Consider the following 15,679-nt stretch of genomic DNA (forward strand, 5'->3'; position numbering starts at 1 on the left):
AAGTATCACATTATACCATATGCTTAGCATAAGCAAGAAGACTCACAGAATTGCTTGTGATTAAAGTTATAGTTAAGATTCATTCCTGCCAGGCACAGAGAAATCCAAGTTGCAAGGCTTGTCACACAACTCCTGGGGGGGATTTTATCAGCTCGTCCCTTGGGGGAAGGCTGCCTAGGTACCACCTGTGGTATTCCTTGTATAAGCATTAGCCAAGGACCTGGTGAACCTGTGGCAGAATTAATTAGTGCCAAGTTATGTTGGAAAACCCATGGCTGTAGAAGTTGCCTGTCCCAGGGCATTCAGAAACAGCTTTTTTTTTTTTTTTTTTTTATTGTTTCTCTCCTTAAGTTACGTGTTCCCAGAAGGTACAGAGGAAGAATGTGAATCACTGATGCGTTCTCCAGTTCTCCCCTTCATCACCAAATTCTGTAAGGGCAGAGCATATCTAGCCTGACTGCATTTCAGACTGGTTGGTGTTTCACCAAGCAGTGCCTCTGAAAGATAATTATTATAACAGCAGCAACTGGGCTCCCAGCTGCCAGGAGATCTCATGAGCAGCAGAAATCAGTGCTCCCACCGCCTCCTACTCACCCGTCTCAGAGAGGGTATTTTCAACCCATGCCTCAGTTGCTGACTCATTTATTCTCATCCACCCCAACTCGAGAATGACAGTTTAGCAGTTTTCACGACACAGCCTCATGCCTTAAAATCAGCCTAGAAACCGAGATCCAAAATAGAAAGAGGCATTTTGCTTATGTAGTGTCTTCTGGTGAGTGTAAGGCCAACGCCCTAGATATGGGTGAAAGACTAAAAATTTTTGTTCTGCAAGTAAAGCGGGAAAGCTTTTCAGGATAGGGATGGAAGAAGATAGCTTAGCTCAAACAAAACAATCTGAGATTGCTCAACAGCTTTGAAAGTCAAACTTGACTTGTTTATCAGCATGCAATTACTTTCAGGGCAAAAGATTATCAGTGTGTCAGCATTTCCAAATAAAACAAAACACTTCTGCTTTTGGCATGTGTCTTTCAGAACTGGCCAAAGAACTGCAATGCTCATGTTCTTTGGTCAATCCAAAATATGCCGTCTTACTGGAAAATTTCTTCTCTTAACATTTCCTACAGTCTCACCTACCTTATAGATGTCTCTCTGCAGGTGAGGTTTACAAAGCTGGATTGGAAGTGGGAGTTTCCTTGCTGTGAATGAGATCAGAGGAATATGTTGTGGCAAGGCCTGGTGTCTGTGAAAGCAGCTGCCTATTTTCTACACTTCCTTTCTTTGGTTTAAAATAAAGCCTGACTGTACAAAATCTGAGAAATTTGGGAAAGTTTCTTTTTATCAGTTATTGCCTTTAAGAAGGTAGAGGTTTGAATGTACATACAAGTCTGAAAAATTCTTGTGTTTTGCTGTTCCAATCTGAGAGTAAAAGACTCCAGGGGTTAGTTTTAGAAAAGAAAGGTGAAGACTGACACTGCCAGACTGTCTTGAGAAGCTTCTTTGTGTAGAAATCCTATTTGGCTTCTTTTTGTGAAAGATAGTAATTTCCTAAGGAAATGCATGGTTTCAGGAGAAACTTGTCAGTTTTCTGTGCACCGTGTGCTCACCCTCAGAGAGAGGGGAGGGTGAGCCATAATTGCATTGTGAGTTAACTTGTTGACTTTGTGTCGTTGGATACTAGGAGAAACAGGCAAGTTATTTTTAAAGGAAGTAAGTGTTAGCCAATCCTGTAAACATGTTAGAACTGAGAGAGAAGTTCAGAGTTCTCAAAACTTAGGCTGAGGACACATCAGATTAATTTTCTAAGAGGAAACAATGATTTTGAAGAAACTCTGCCAATTCACCCTTTCTTACTTCCTCCACTTTGACCCCTCTGCCCCACATTTGTTAACAGGTATATTAGGTCAAAATCTAGATGCAGAATTACAAGTTTAGAGGGATCGTTGCCTTCTGTAGGTATTGCAGTGTTGGCAAGTGCTGGAATAACTGGAACGGCTTCAGAGGGAGTTTTGAAATGAATTCACCAGTCCTAGAGAAAGGAAATCACTGTCACTAGCCAGAGTTTGTTTCCAATTCAACCAAAACAACTTTAAGCTCATCCTAATAAAACTGGTCTAAAGCACAAGAATGAAAGGGAAAGAAAAACAGATACATAGGGAAGGTTTTCATATTGATGTTGCGGACTTGGTTCTTAGTGGATGTTTCCAGGAGTGGAAACACCAAGTCTGGATTTGGGCTGCTAGTCTGGGTGCCCTCTGTTTCTCGCTTCCAGGCGATTAAGACATGAGCTCATCTGGCAGCTCCATGGTCGCAGCTGCTGGAATTGCACCCAACAGGACAGCTTTGTGCAGCCCCTGGTGTGCCGGATGCAGCAGCTACTTAAGCATGAACCTTCACCAGCCCCTGGACCCATTCTTGACACAGAAGCTGATGAAAATCATGAACCTCAGACACATTTCTGCTCAAGAGAAGCTGGGCAAAGCCCCAGCATATTAGCAACAAGTCACTGCTGAGCTGCGTGGGGAGATAAATGCTTTGAGAGTGAGTTAAGGGGCAGCTGATAATTGCACAGTGCACTCAGGAAATGTGAAAGTCCTACTGTCCTGCATGCTCAGGGGCAGCTAGGCAGCCTTCCACACCTCCAGTAAGATGCGGGAGCCTTTTTGCACAATAATACACATTTTCTCTAAGCATGGTAACTTTGACATGCATTTTGCAAATTGTTTTTTGCTTTGGCATGGTGTAGTACTGAGGAAAATAAAAGCCCAGACCAGTCGTTTGCCTTTCTTAATAAGGCCAGCCCTATGACAAGTCAGGAATTCAGTGCATTTACTCTGCAAGTTGCTGCATCTCTTGTGTCCAGTGAGAGGGACAACATTCACCAAAGCTGAAGGAGCAAAATCTGCAGATGCTTGCTTCAGTTTTACTTAGCCTTTCATCATGTGGAAGTAATGTTCATTAAATGGCAGGGACTCACTTGCGTAACGTGTTTTGCTTAGCGCACATATGTTCTGAGGCTCGTAGGGAACTCTGAGCGAGCAGGGAAGCCCATTGGCAGCAACAGCACTGCTGTTGGCAAAGCACTTTCATCCTAGTCTGCTTGTAGCAGGGAGCATCCTAGTCTGCTTGAGCCCCACTTGGCAAGGGAGAGAGGGGCAAAAGGTAGCCAGCTCATAATTCTGACATTTTCAAAAGTTGATTCTTTTTTTTTCCCCAAAGCGGAGCATCTACTGTTTTAACAGAAACTCCCTCTGGCAGCAGATCCACTTCAGGAGGTTTCCATTTCCCTGTTGCGCCAGAGCATCTGTTTGTGTGGCCGTGCTGCCGCTAAGTAACCCAGCCCCTCCAACTGATTGCCCACTCCAGCAGTGGCAAAATTAGTAATTGTACATGCTAACAGTCATGGATCAGTCTCCTAAAAAGCAGCCACAAAGTGTAAGACTGCACTTGTGGTGATACCCTGGGGTTTGGCTACAATGTTGGAAGTGGAGAGTTCTATTGCTGCCTCTCACAGAGTTTACTAAATATATTATTACATCCAACAGATTCTATACAAAAAGGGTAGTGCATTATTTTTCTTAAACAGGTTTCAATTTCAGGTTGGTAGTCAATTATTTGTCTTAGGTATTTGTTTTCCAGGTATGAGAATATGAGATCCTAAGCACTAACAAAAAGTAGGAAGGGACAGCAGAAATCAGACAGTTGAAGGAGTAAAAATAAACTTTGCTGATCTGATCTTCAGTAGACTTTACACAAGAGCCAGACCTTACAATTCCTGAGAGAAAGGAATATATTGAGGTACTTCCCTTTTGCTGTGAGTTAATGACATAGTGCTTCCGTGTTCCGCTCGTACCTTAAAAACTTCAGCTTAGGCAATCTTTTCTGTGCCTTAAAAGGTATGTTCTTTTTATTTATTTTTTTTAATTTGGGTCTATGCCAGTCTGTTTTTTATAAGGGAAAAAAAAAGACTCACACTAAATACAGGAGCTTGTAATTGGGAGTGCTAGGTAACTTTGAAAAAATACCACTTAGAGAATTGGTGTGCAAAAGAGGCAATAGCCTCTTCATATGTAATATGTAAATATAGAAATGCAAAGGAAAGGATTGAAACATCTAAATTACTTAAAAAATAATGTTATAATGTATGGTAAATTCTATCTGTGATAAAGCCAGAAACAGCAGAAAGGGTGAAAGCAGAAAGGTGAAAACTGAAAAGCAAGGGTGGTGCTTGAAAAGCAGGGGGAACTTAAGTATTTTCATGGAGTGAGATGAAATTATTAGGTCAATTATTGATAAGAGCAAAAAGATCTTTGGTGAAAGAAAACAAGGAGAAGTCATGCAGAGTGGTGAAAGAGTTGAGTCTACAGGAAATGAAAGTGGAACCTGTGAAAATAGGAACCCTACACTGCTCTGGGAGCAGGGACCTTCACTGATCAGACGTCATTTTTTAATGCATAAGAGAGAATGCCATTGGTCTCCTGATTCCCATTCAGATTAGATATTAAGAAAGAAAAGACCAAGTCCATGATGAAGATGGCCAGATGCTGGGACAAGTTGCCTGGAGAAGCTGTGTGGTCTCCCCTACACCTCCTCTAAGAAGTTTAGGCCTTGCTTGAGCATGGCCCAGAGCAGCCTACTCCAAGGTGCCCCAGAAGGTCCCTTCCAACCTAAGCCAGACTACAATTCCTTGGAGCCCGGTAAAAAGTTGCAGCCTTGGAGAATGGCAACATCCATTTCAGAAAGAGAGAAAACTGTGAGGACTATTTCAGTGAGGATTGAGTTAATGCTAATACATGGCAGACTGACAGGTAGGGGACCTGGGTAGATGAAATAGGCAGAATGCATACAAATAAGTCCTAGGACAGCCCTTTCCAGAGATTTAATTTATAAACACTGGAAAATGAGTTTTTATGAAGTAGGCAACTGATAGTAAATCTGTTTATATTTTACCATGGGGGAGCATACAGGGAAGAGAATGGAATCTGTAGCCACAGATGTTCCTGCGAGAAATTAAAAGCAAAGTAAGGAGCACTGCTGCAGGTACCACATCTTTTATGGTTAAGTCAAGTTTTCTTGTGCATGTTATGATACATATGATATTAGTTTACATAAGCTTACTTATGATATTAGTTTACATCCTTCCTAGTGCTCTCCGGATTCAAAATGGGATTTGATGAAAAAATGATAGCAGCTCCCCAGTGCGTTTTGAAGAGACAGGTAGATGGCCTGCTCCCAGTTTTGTCTTTTGATTTATGTCTCAGTGTTATTTGTCTCTTAGCTTTACAACAGAAATGGCTTTTAAGAGAAAATGAATCTCTGAAGAGAAGACCTGGAGGCAAATAAACTGAGGCTGGAGGCAGCCATACTTCGTGACATAAATGCAAATGCTTCAAGGATGAGCTCCCGGGACAAAAATCTCACGTATTGCTCTGAGAGTAAAGGTCTCTCTCCGCTTTTCTGCACTGCTGCCTGTCTCTCTGCATTGGTTATCATGCCTGAACCTACGGACAGGCCCTTGGTGCCCTAGTCTGGTGTGTTATAGCTTATCTGCCAGCTCCCCAGCATGCCCACCTGGGCATTAGCACTTGTAGCTTTTGGTGGGTCGACCTGTTTTCAGCACTTGCAGTGTTGTGGCTAGGGAAAACCTGAACTAGTGGTCTCTCCTTAAGACAACCTTTAATAACGGAATAGCAGGGATGGGTTTTATTAGCCCACTGACAGAAATTGACCTCAGATGGCATTGCAGTCATCTGACACATGACCAGCAGCAGATGCCGAACCAAAATTAGAGGTACTAATGAGGATAAAAGCACTGAAAAAAAAAAGAAAAAAGAAAGACAAAAAGAAAAGGAACAATAGAAAAGGAACAATAAAACGGTCATCACTTTTTACCTGCAAGATTAGATTGCTTCTGCCCCTTCAGATCTGTCTCCTCATACACAATGCTTTGGCAATTTCTTGATTCTGAAGAATGTGGTGTGTGCTATTTTTATCCCATTTTCTTGACCTTTTATGTGTACACCTATGGAAGTCCTACACAGACCTGTGATGGGCACTAGCAATCCCTCTCTAATTACTTTACAGTGGCTCTCACCTTTACAAAAATCCCCAAACCAGACACAGAGATGCAAGCAGTGCACAGGCAGCACTGATCCAATACTTTAATCATGCTTCAAGAGTCCTGTATTTGTCACATACCCTCTGGCAATGCTGTTTATGCAACTGTGACAGTGCAAAGCAGAACAGCCGAAGCCTACTAGTAAATTTGATACAGATGATGTCAGTGCAACAAAATTCAGTAGATGAAAATTCATCCAACAATTGTCAAGAGAGAGAGATAATTGGACTTTGGAGGACTATCCTTTATGCTGGCTTGCCTTTAACCAGATCTCTCCCATCTTCTTGGGAGAGGACAAGTAGGAATAAAGGTTTTTTGAGAGGTAGGGGGTTCCTGCAAATATTCCTCGAACCAAAGAGATCCGTAGCCAAGTTACTGCCAAATTTAGCAAGATTCTGGTATCATCTTCAAATAATTAAATAGTTAAAATCGACTTGAGAACAGCTCAGAAAACAGAGGAAGACATAAGTACATGACAATTACCTCTAGGTCATGGTGTTTTTTTTCAGAATAATCAAAATTGAGGAGTGACAAGAATTACTGCTTCTCAGATTTTGCTTTTGCTTGAAATTCAACCCTGAGAATATCTACTGGTAAAGTATTGACTCTATGGTCAATAGTTAACTTCAAATGAAGTAGAAAGTATGCACTTCTAGTGAGATGTAAACTGCTGAAGTTCTGTGCATTAGGTAGATATTAAACCATTTTACAAGCAAAAGAGAGGACTTATAACAGATATGGCATTGCCAGTTTCTCTCTTGTTTTTTTTTCAAGTTTTTATAGCTATATACTTTACAAATCTAGTCATCCTACAGTCATCAGCAGGGGAGAATCATATGAGACATGATCAAACATTAGCAAACCAGTCTAAGGGAGGGACTTTGAATCTTTGGCCATGAGCGTGCACCTGTAGACTGGAACCTATCATTTTTTTTCTGCCATCAGTAGTGAGCAGTGTTGAAAAGGCATGCAAAATTGGAGTTGCTTAGGGCCCTGTCATTTTTCTCCACAATTGTTGCTCTTTCAAATCTTGCTTTTTCATGCAAAAGGTTGTTGCATCCATCCATTATGCATGGCCTAGAGATTTGATGAAGGTTATATGTTCCTTCTGAGAGGATAAAGCCAGCTCCAGTACCCCATTTTAAAGATGTGGTTACTGTTTTGAAATGTCATTAAGTATATTATTTCCTGTTGTTCTGACTGAAACCTTTTGGATGATAATTTTAAAACTATACTCTTCTCTGATCTTGGTTGACTTTAGAGACAACATTGAATTTGGCATAAGAATAGGGCTCAGAGTGCTGTTCTCTTGCCCTCTATTGAAGATTTCATATTTCTGGTAATATGATAACATGTTATTGTTGTACAAGACATTTTCACCTACTGGCATGTTAGGCTAGCTGTTCATTAGAACCTCAGGAGAAGCTGTTATCACCAACAATCTTTCTTCAAGTACCTATTTCCTAGTTTCCCTGTCAGGGTTGGTGTGACTAAGCCAGTTGAAAGTGGGATGGCAACTGAAATATATATAATCAAGCTATCAAGCTAACTTACTGTATAACTATTACATTTGTTATTATTGCTGTTACTTAGGTCTATCTGATTTGGTTGAAAAGTCACACAAATCTTTGTAGAGAAATTCTCTGTTGCATGTGAAACAAGGAATACAGAGCCTGCTCAATAATTTTATAGGTGATTTTTGTGTACACAAGATGTGTATAAAATGCAATCAGATATACAAGAAATGAGATTTGTCTTGATGTATCATCTTCTTTCTTTATTAGAGATTTAACTGAAAACCTAACAGGAAATTACCAAGTGCATGAATGGCATGCCACGAAAGATCTGCTGACTTTATCTTTCATATGGCACCCCAAATCAGCTTTCCCAAGTTTATGAGGTTTCTTGTGGATTTAAGGAAAGCAAGTAAGAACTCAATAGCTTCAATGATAATGACATAGTAAGGTGCCTGAGATAGAAAAGCTGCACAAAGTGCTTACATTGTGTTTGGAACCTGAGAATGAAGAGGCTTTTGCACTGTCTTGTTCAAGTGAAGTTGGAAAAAGAAAGTTAGAAAAGCTAAACCATCTGCAGATGGCTCCATTGGGTGTTGATTTCCTAAGAAGCGCTCTTTCCAAAGAAGCATTCAGGAGCATTGCTTTTTCAGGGCTTGCCTCTAGGGTATTTCACCACATGTCCAACTGTTCCACAGGAGTATAAGTTAATGGCAACATTTCTCTTACAAAATCCCTTTCGGGTTTTGCCAGTTCAGTTTAACCCGGTGCACAGCATGTGTCTGGGGAAAATTATTCACAGAATCACAGAATCACAGAATATTCAAGGTTGGAAGGGATCTTTAGAGATCATCTAGTCCAACCTTCCCGCTCAAGCAGGCACACCTAGAGCATGTGGCACAGGGTGGCATCCAGGCGGGTTTTGAGTCTCCAGAGAAGGAGACTCCACAACCTCCCTGGGCAGCCTGTTCCACTGCTCTGTCACCCTCACAGTAAAGAAGTTCCTCCTCACCTGGAGACGGAACTTCCTGTGCTCCAGCTTATGGCCATTACCCCTCATCCTGTCGCCGGCCACCAATGAGAACAGCTTGTCCCCTTCCTCCCTGCATTCTCCCTTCCTGAACTTATCCATGTTAATCGGATCCCCTCTCAGCCTTCTCTTCTCCAGAGAAAACAGGCCCAGTTCACTCAGTCTCTCCTCATATGAGAGATGTTCCATTCCCTTCATCATCTTAGTTGCTCTTCTCTGGACCCTCTCTAGGAGCTCCACGTCCCTCTTATACTGGGGAGCCCAGAACTGCACACAGTACTCCAGATGCGGCCTCACCAGAGCTGAGTAGAGGGGCAGAATCACCTCCCTTGACCTGCTGGCAACACTCCTCCTGATGCAGGCCAGGATCCCATTGGCCTTCTTGGCCATGAGGGCACACTGCTSACTCATGGTTAACTTGGTGTCAACCAAGACTCCCAGGTCCCTCTCCGTGGAGCTGCTTTCTAGCAGGTCGACCTCTAATCTGTCCTGGTGCCTGGGGTTATTCCTCCCCAGGTGCAGGACCCTGCACTTGTCCTTNGGCCAGGATCCCATTGGCCTTCTTGGCCACGAGGGCACACTGCTGACTCATGGTTAACTTAGTGTCAACCAGGACTCCCAGGTCCCTCTCTGTGGGGAGATACATCTCCCCATTCAGATACATCTACTTGGCTGTAATTTGTTCAAACACCAGAGATTAGAGTTCAGCCTGTAAAACTGTAGAGGAAGAGGAGTGCTCAGATATATCTTTCTATCCTACCTGTGTGGAAAAGTGTGATCCCAAAGGGCCAAAGCCACATGGAGGTGGTTTAATTGGCTTGAGACTTGTGCTCTTCAAAGATTTGTCCCTGTGCAGAGAAATTGGAGGGCTCGATCTGTGCACAGAGTCTGGTTTCTTGGCCTCACAATTTTCCAAGACACTATCTTCCTCTGTGGACTCTGAAACTCAGTAGTGGTCCAAGCCAGGAAGGAAGCACTCATGCTTGTGAATTGGGCTGAAAAGATTGTCTGCAAGTGACAGGAAGCATTTCAGTTAGACCACATGAAACTGGTTTTCTGTTTCTCTTAAAACCGGAGCAGCCACAAATATTTCAAATCTTTCTCTGTGGATAAGAGGAAAGAGGGGAAAAATAGCCACCAAGCAACCAACTCTCTATATGACTTAATATAAAGACCATGTTTGTCCATTACTGGCAACAGCTGCAAGAAGATCTAACATCTTTAGAAAGTGTAAATGAAAAGATTGTAATTTGCATTACAATTGCATTGCAATGCAATTAGATATCCAATACAACATCATTACGAGCATCTTAAAAGGTAGCTAAGTTTTACCATTTCACAGGCCACACAACCTTTTCTATAGATTGTCTGGGTGCACCATTAGTGCAATAGAATAATGTCTCTTTTGACACCTGCAGATAGAACATAATTTGAACACCTATCAGTGCAATAAGTGAAATTATCTGTTCCTCAGAAGTGACCACATATAGCTGCAGTAGGTCTTCAGGATTTTAGATGTGATACTTTCTAGGAAAGAACAAATTGGAGCAAGAAGAGTGAAAACATTTAGAATCACACATATGTAGGTCAGAGCACATTGCACAAAATCATTCAGCAAATATCAGTGATGGATAAATTGCTATTTTCTTCTGCAATTTTGATGGTACGGCTTTAGTCTCAAGGTATTAAGCACATCTTGCAGGAAGAATGTAAAAGAAAAGCAATAAGAAAAATGCTAATTTCTGCCATGGAGATGCAGTTTCTTTGGAAGTCAGTGGGACTAGCATGCTTACATGATTATAGTAAAAGCAAAAATACTAAACAACCTGCAACCAAAAGACTTACATTTAAAATTGCAGGAATTCACTTTGGTTACCTGCTTATATTCAGTTTGCATTTTTTTTTCATTCAGAAAAAAAGCAGTGTGAGAAGTTCCATGTAAGTGGATAAGCTGGGATTTGCAGGGTGAATTGGAGGGGTGCTCCTGGGAGGCCCAGTTGTTGTGGCTCTGTCAGCACACATCGACTGTGACCTGTAAGAAGTAAATTCTTGTGAAAAAAACCTCTTATTTCATGCTTGCTTTTTGGATCTAATCTTATTTTAACAATTTGTCAAATATATCAGATTGATGCTGTCACACTGAAGATGAAATTTATCATTCTGTCATGTTTACTCCATCATTGAGAAGCATTTTGGTGTAAACTGGAATTTGAAGCAATGTAATGTGTAACAACACATTCCTTCTGGGGTTCACCTTGATTATAGCAATTATCCTTTTAGTTCATTGTGATTCATTGGCAGACATAGCCTAAGTATAGGCCTAGAATGAACTGGTAGGTTAAGGTTATTTGAATTAAGGTCTTCAAGTGCATGCACTGCATTTCTTTTTAAATATCCTACAAAGAGGTACAAATTAATATATGATCCGGGTCTTGTGAAATACATGAAAGGAGGACACATGTTTTTGGACATGTGCATATTTAGCCTAGTTTCTAATAAAAACATGGAATAGTATTAGTTCTTCACAAAAAATACATGGGATGTAGTGAAAAGCCCAATACACTGAAACACTGTTTTAACTCCTGAATTTACTGTATATATTATGTCAGAGCTTTCAACCTAGACAGATACATGGCCTGCAAGGACTATGCATGGTTACATTCAGGTCTCAGGATTCAAAGTGGTATTTGAATAAGCTGGTATCATTCTTGATGTAAAAGCTATATAAGTCATAAAGCTATTCTGAAAAGAAAAAAAGACTGAGAGCTGGTATAGAAGAGTTTCATGAGATACTTTAGAAACAGTCAGTCACATTAGCTTCTTAAAAAGAGATTATGTTAAACTCTTCTACGCACTCCCTCCATGTGAATTTACTGTGCTGACTATGTCTCAAATTATTTTTCTGCTTCTGAATGCAGAGAAATAAGAGCCAACTCAGGGCAAAAATAATGAGGGTAGAACTTCCTTTCCTACAGATACAAGCTTCAGAAGAGTTTTTCAGTGTTCCTGCACATATGCCACATTATATTCTTTGTCTTTCTGTGTTTCAACAGGCCTTGAATAGGGGTATCGCTGCTGTCAAGGAAGATGCTGTGGAAATGCTGGCCAGCTATGGGCTGGCATACTCCCTGATGAAGTTCTTCACAGGTCCAATGAGTGACTTCAAAAATGTAGGTCTGGTGTTTGTGAACAGCAAGCGAGACAGGACTAAAGCAGTTTTGTGCATGGTTGTGGCTGGAGCCGTAGCTGCTATATTTCATACCTTAATAGGTAAGACCACATCTAATTAATATATTTCTTAATTTGTTTCCTGTCCATCACCTGCTGTTCAAAACTGATTAAACTATACACTTCAAATTTTGTTTGTGAGAAGTGCAGCAGGAAATGCAAGGAGATGAACTCTCTTTGGCTGGAACTGTGCCCAAGCCTTGCAATTTTTATTACTTTTTAAACATGCTGTTAAGTGGCAGATTCTACCTCCAGGGCTCACCTACCCGGCTACTCATTCTGTTGCTTATCTCATGCTGCAAGTGTTGTTGACCTGGCAACATCAACGGGTTGCACAAAGCTGATAGCTCAGTCTGCATGGCAGGCAGTGACGATCACCTAGCAGCATGTGCATGAACAAGTTCAGCACTCGCTTTGTATGGGGACATCAAGATGTGAAAGGCAAAGCTGTTCGTCCAAACTTGGTAGCGTTATTGATGCATTCCCTTGGTGCCTTTCCCTTTGCTAGTTATCTTACAGTGCAAAACTCTAAGCAAGCAGGTGCCAGCAACCTCATTAAAATGACAGGTAATACTTTCTACTAGTGCTAGTCTTCGTCCACATCTGTTGAATAACTAATCTGTAAGAGAAATAGCTACTAAGAGCATTTGATGCCAAACTGAGACCAGCTCCCTGAATATGCACTAAAGAAAGGAAAATACACAAGCAGAAATAACTAAATATAGAAGTAGGAAAACTACCGGATTTGCAAGTTCCTGAGAGACTAAAATGTAACATCAACTCAAGCATCAACCAGTACCACAACAATAAACCACATTACCTGGAAGATTTAAACTTCATTCTTATAAAGAACTGCACCAGACCCTCTGCACCTTCTAACTCGTGTCACAGAGCAGAAACCAGTGTATCTCAGCCATGAGGAAGAGGAGATACTGGAGGAATCAGCAGAGAGCATATGGCATTCAACAGGTACAGTCCTAGAAACTAGGAGCTCAGAGGCATGGGAAGAGGGAGGGATGTAGCACCACAGCCTGTGGAAGGGGATTTTGGTCTACAGGAGGTATGGGAGTTACCTGGGGTGGCAGATCTTTCTGTTATAGAAGGTTGAGAAAAGCAAGTGTGATGGCAATATCCAGAATGGCTGTGGCATTGCAGAGTGGACTGGATTTGGGATAGATACTCTTCATTATCAAGCTGTTGCTATCTCATGTACCAAACATACTGCCAGTCAGCATAGAGTTTCTGCATGAGCAATTACCAGAGCCTTCTGAGAAGGATGGAGGACCCCTGCTCACATCCCTCGGCAGGGTGCCACTTTATTTACTATGTGCCTCCCAGACACTCTAGTTTGTTTGATCATCATGTCTTTTTTTCCACTCCTGACATGGTAGCCCTATCCTATGTTCCAGTGATAATGAGCACTCAACATCAGGTGAAGTGCTCATCAGCCATCACCTACCCTCTGCCCAGGCTAACCCTGCTGCTAATTTTACAAACTGAAAACATCCATACATTCAAGTTGTTTTATTTCAGCAGTATTGATTGGGCACTTCCTCAATATGTATTTGCAACTGAAACTGTTGCACTGAGTCAGTATTGTAAACTTGTGAGTTTAAGTTGTAAATTCAATTTTGTAAGTTGGACTCCCACATTTCTTTGCTTGGAATGTTTCTTCGGCCTCCAGAGCTGCCCTTCTAGTTCCCTGCTTGTTTTTCCTCCAGAGCTGGTCAAAGTCTCTGGCTTTTCCAGCTAGAATTATTTTCCAGATATCAAAATTTTCATGTTAAGTCATTACAGAATTTAAGAGAATTTAAAGTTTAGCTGTCAGATTTCCAGGTAAAGGGCATGGATTTTCCATGTGGTACTTTTTATTGAGCAGAGGTGTTTGGGGAAGCCATTTGAAAACATGCCAGATAAGTTACTTGACTTCGCCTTGAAATGAAGCCCTACTGAATTCAGACCCTCTGACGTGCCCTCTCTGCAGTTGCTAAAACAACAACCAAAAAAAGGACTGTACTTGCCTTAAAACTTAAAGTCCTGAATTAAAGAGCTTCACACAAGTATTTAACTGCTCATAGTGGCAGACAGCAAAATATTTTTTAGTATTTTAACTTGTCTGTGCCTGAAAATATGCAAAGGCCACATCAGAGACTGGCAGAGCGCCCAAGTGAATGGAGCTAGTCAGATTCTAGCACCACTTGCCTGGGTGATGTTGCCAAGTTTTATGTCTTGAGTTTCCTTTGAGAACATTTCAAATCCTGATTACTCTTTTCTGACCCACAGATGCACAACCCTCCCAGCAGGAAAGGGGGAAGGAATCCAGTCCTAGGCAGCCTCCTAGTACCTGCAGCTCCCCCACAACATCTGCAAGCCTATTTCAGACTATCTACAAGAGACAAAAATCCAGATTACTGATACTCAGCAGATGAAAAGAGAAACAAACACAACTCAAGGGACTGGCTTTCTGTGCAAAGGGCTAAGGAAGATGGCATGACTGTCTGCTATGGACTGTCCAAGCAGAAGAAGAAACAGGAAAGAAAAAGCCCAGTGAAATGAGGAGGAGTACAGGAAGCCTGAAGGAGGAAAACAAGTGATGGTAGAAACACGGTGACCACAATGAATCACCACACTTCCAACTGCGATAGAGCCTATTTGCAGTCTCCACACACAGCTCCTCACAAACAGTAGCCGCTGCTTATTTACAGTATCAAAACAGACCATTTTACCCAACTGACTCACACTTCCCTGCTTCAGCACCAGGCTCCCCACCGCTGCCTCCATTGGGGCTAAGGCTGAGCCAATAGCCTTAAACTCACAGCTCAGACCTTGGGGTGCTGCAGGCCTCACCACTCAGAGTTTCCAAGAGCAGCCTGCAAAGTCCTCCCGCAACAGTTGCTGTCACTGTCCTGAGCAATAAGAACCACAAAACCAGATGACTTGACGAGAATCTCTCCATAACACTATGATATGACAGTGTTGGGAATTGAAACTACCTCCTCTTCCCATTTTAAGTGCCTCCATAGACCCTCAGTCAGTAGGCAGGTCTTGCATTTGCAGTTGCAATCTGGAAGTGGCAACTGTGTATGTCACAACAGTGGTATGTCGCCTGCCTTCACTGCTTCTATTTTAGGGACTAGTTAAAAAAGTTTCCCTGTGGGAAGCTTGCTATTTAGTGGAGGTCTAAAGCTACTAGCTACATGGACATTTTCCTTGGCAATCAAATAGCATCATTCAGCCCTCTCCACTTCACTCTCTTGGCACTGCCTGCCTATACTTACCATCACCCAGCAGCAGGTACAAGCTGCAGAAACAGAATACTGAGACTGTTTATCTCTTTTTGAATATTAATATTACTTTTTAGAACCCTCTGATGCTCTGGATATGATGAGGTAGACGTTATTTTGAGGAAGCATCCTTTTTACTTAGGTAGATATTCTTAACTAGTGCCCATCACCACCATTCCAGTTTAAATGTATCCGTTTAGGTCATTTGTCATCTCTGGCAGAAGGAAAAAAAGCAAAATCAAAATTTCACCACAAATCAAACACATGGCAGACTGGATAGCAAAGTGAGTGGCTGACTCTTTTTTTGTGCCCATTTATGTCTGCTATGCTAGCAGGCATGTGTCCTATGATTTTATAGGTGAATACGTCAGCATTTGCTAGCAATCCCACTAATTTTCTTGGTCTAACCACATGCATGGTCACTGTATATACATGAAAAAAAATGTTTAAATAATGAGACATGGGTGTACTCCAACCAAATCCAATTTAACACTGTTTGAATCTCCTA

The 15,679-nt window shown here is 41.7% G+C and overlaps 1 protein-coding gene across 1 annotated transcript in view; it reads left to right on the top strand.

Annotated features, from left to right (window-relative positions):
- Positions 1-15,679, top strand: part of ANKH (ANKH inorganic pyrophosphate transport regulator) — a 93,056-nt gene that overhangs the window by 41,630 nt on the left and 35,747 nt on the right. The window contains exon 2 of the mRNA XM_026048526.1: positions 11,713-11,929. Coding sequence (XP_025904311.1) covers positions 11,713-11,929 — 217 coding nt within the window. The remainder of the gene's footprint in view (positions 1-11,712; positions 11,930-15,679) is intronic.

The sequence above is a fragment of the Nothoprocta perdicaria genome, unplaced genomic scaffold, assembly GCF_003342845.1.
Source record: "Nothoprocta perdicaria isolate Ctin4 unplaced genomic scaffold, notPer1 scaffold_55, whole genome shotgun sequence".
Lineage (NCBI taxonomy): Eukaryota > Metazoa > Chordata > Aves > Tinamiformes > Tinamidae > Nothoprocta > Nothoprocta perdicaria.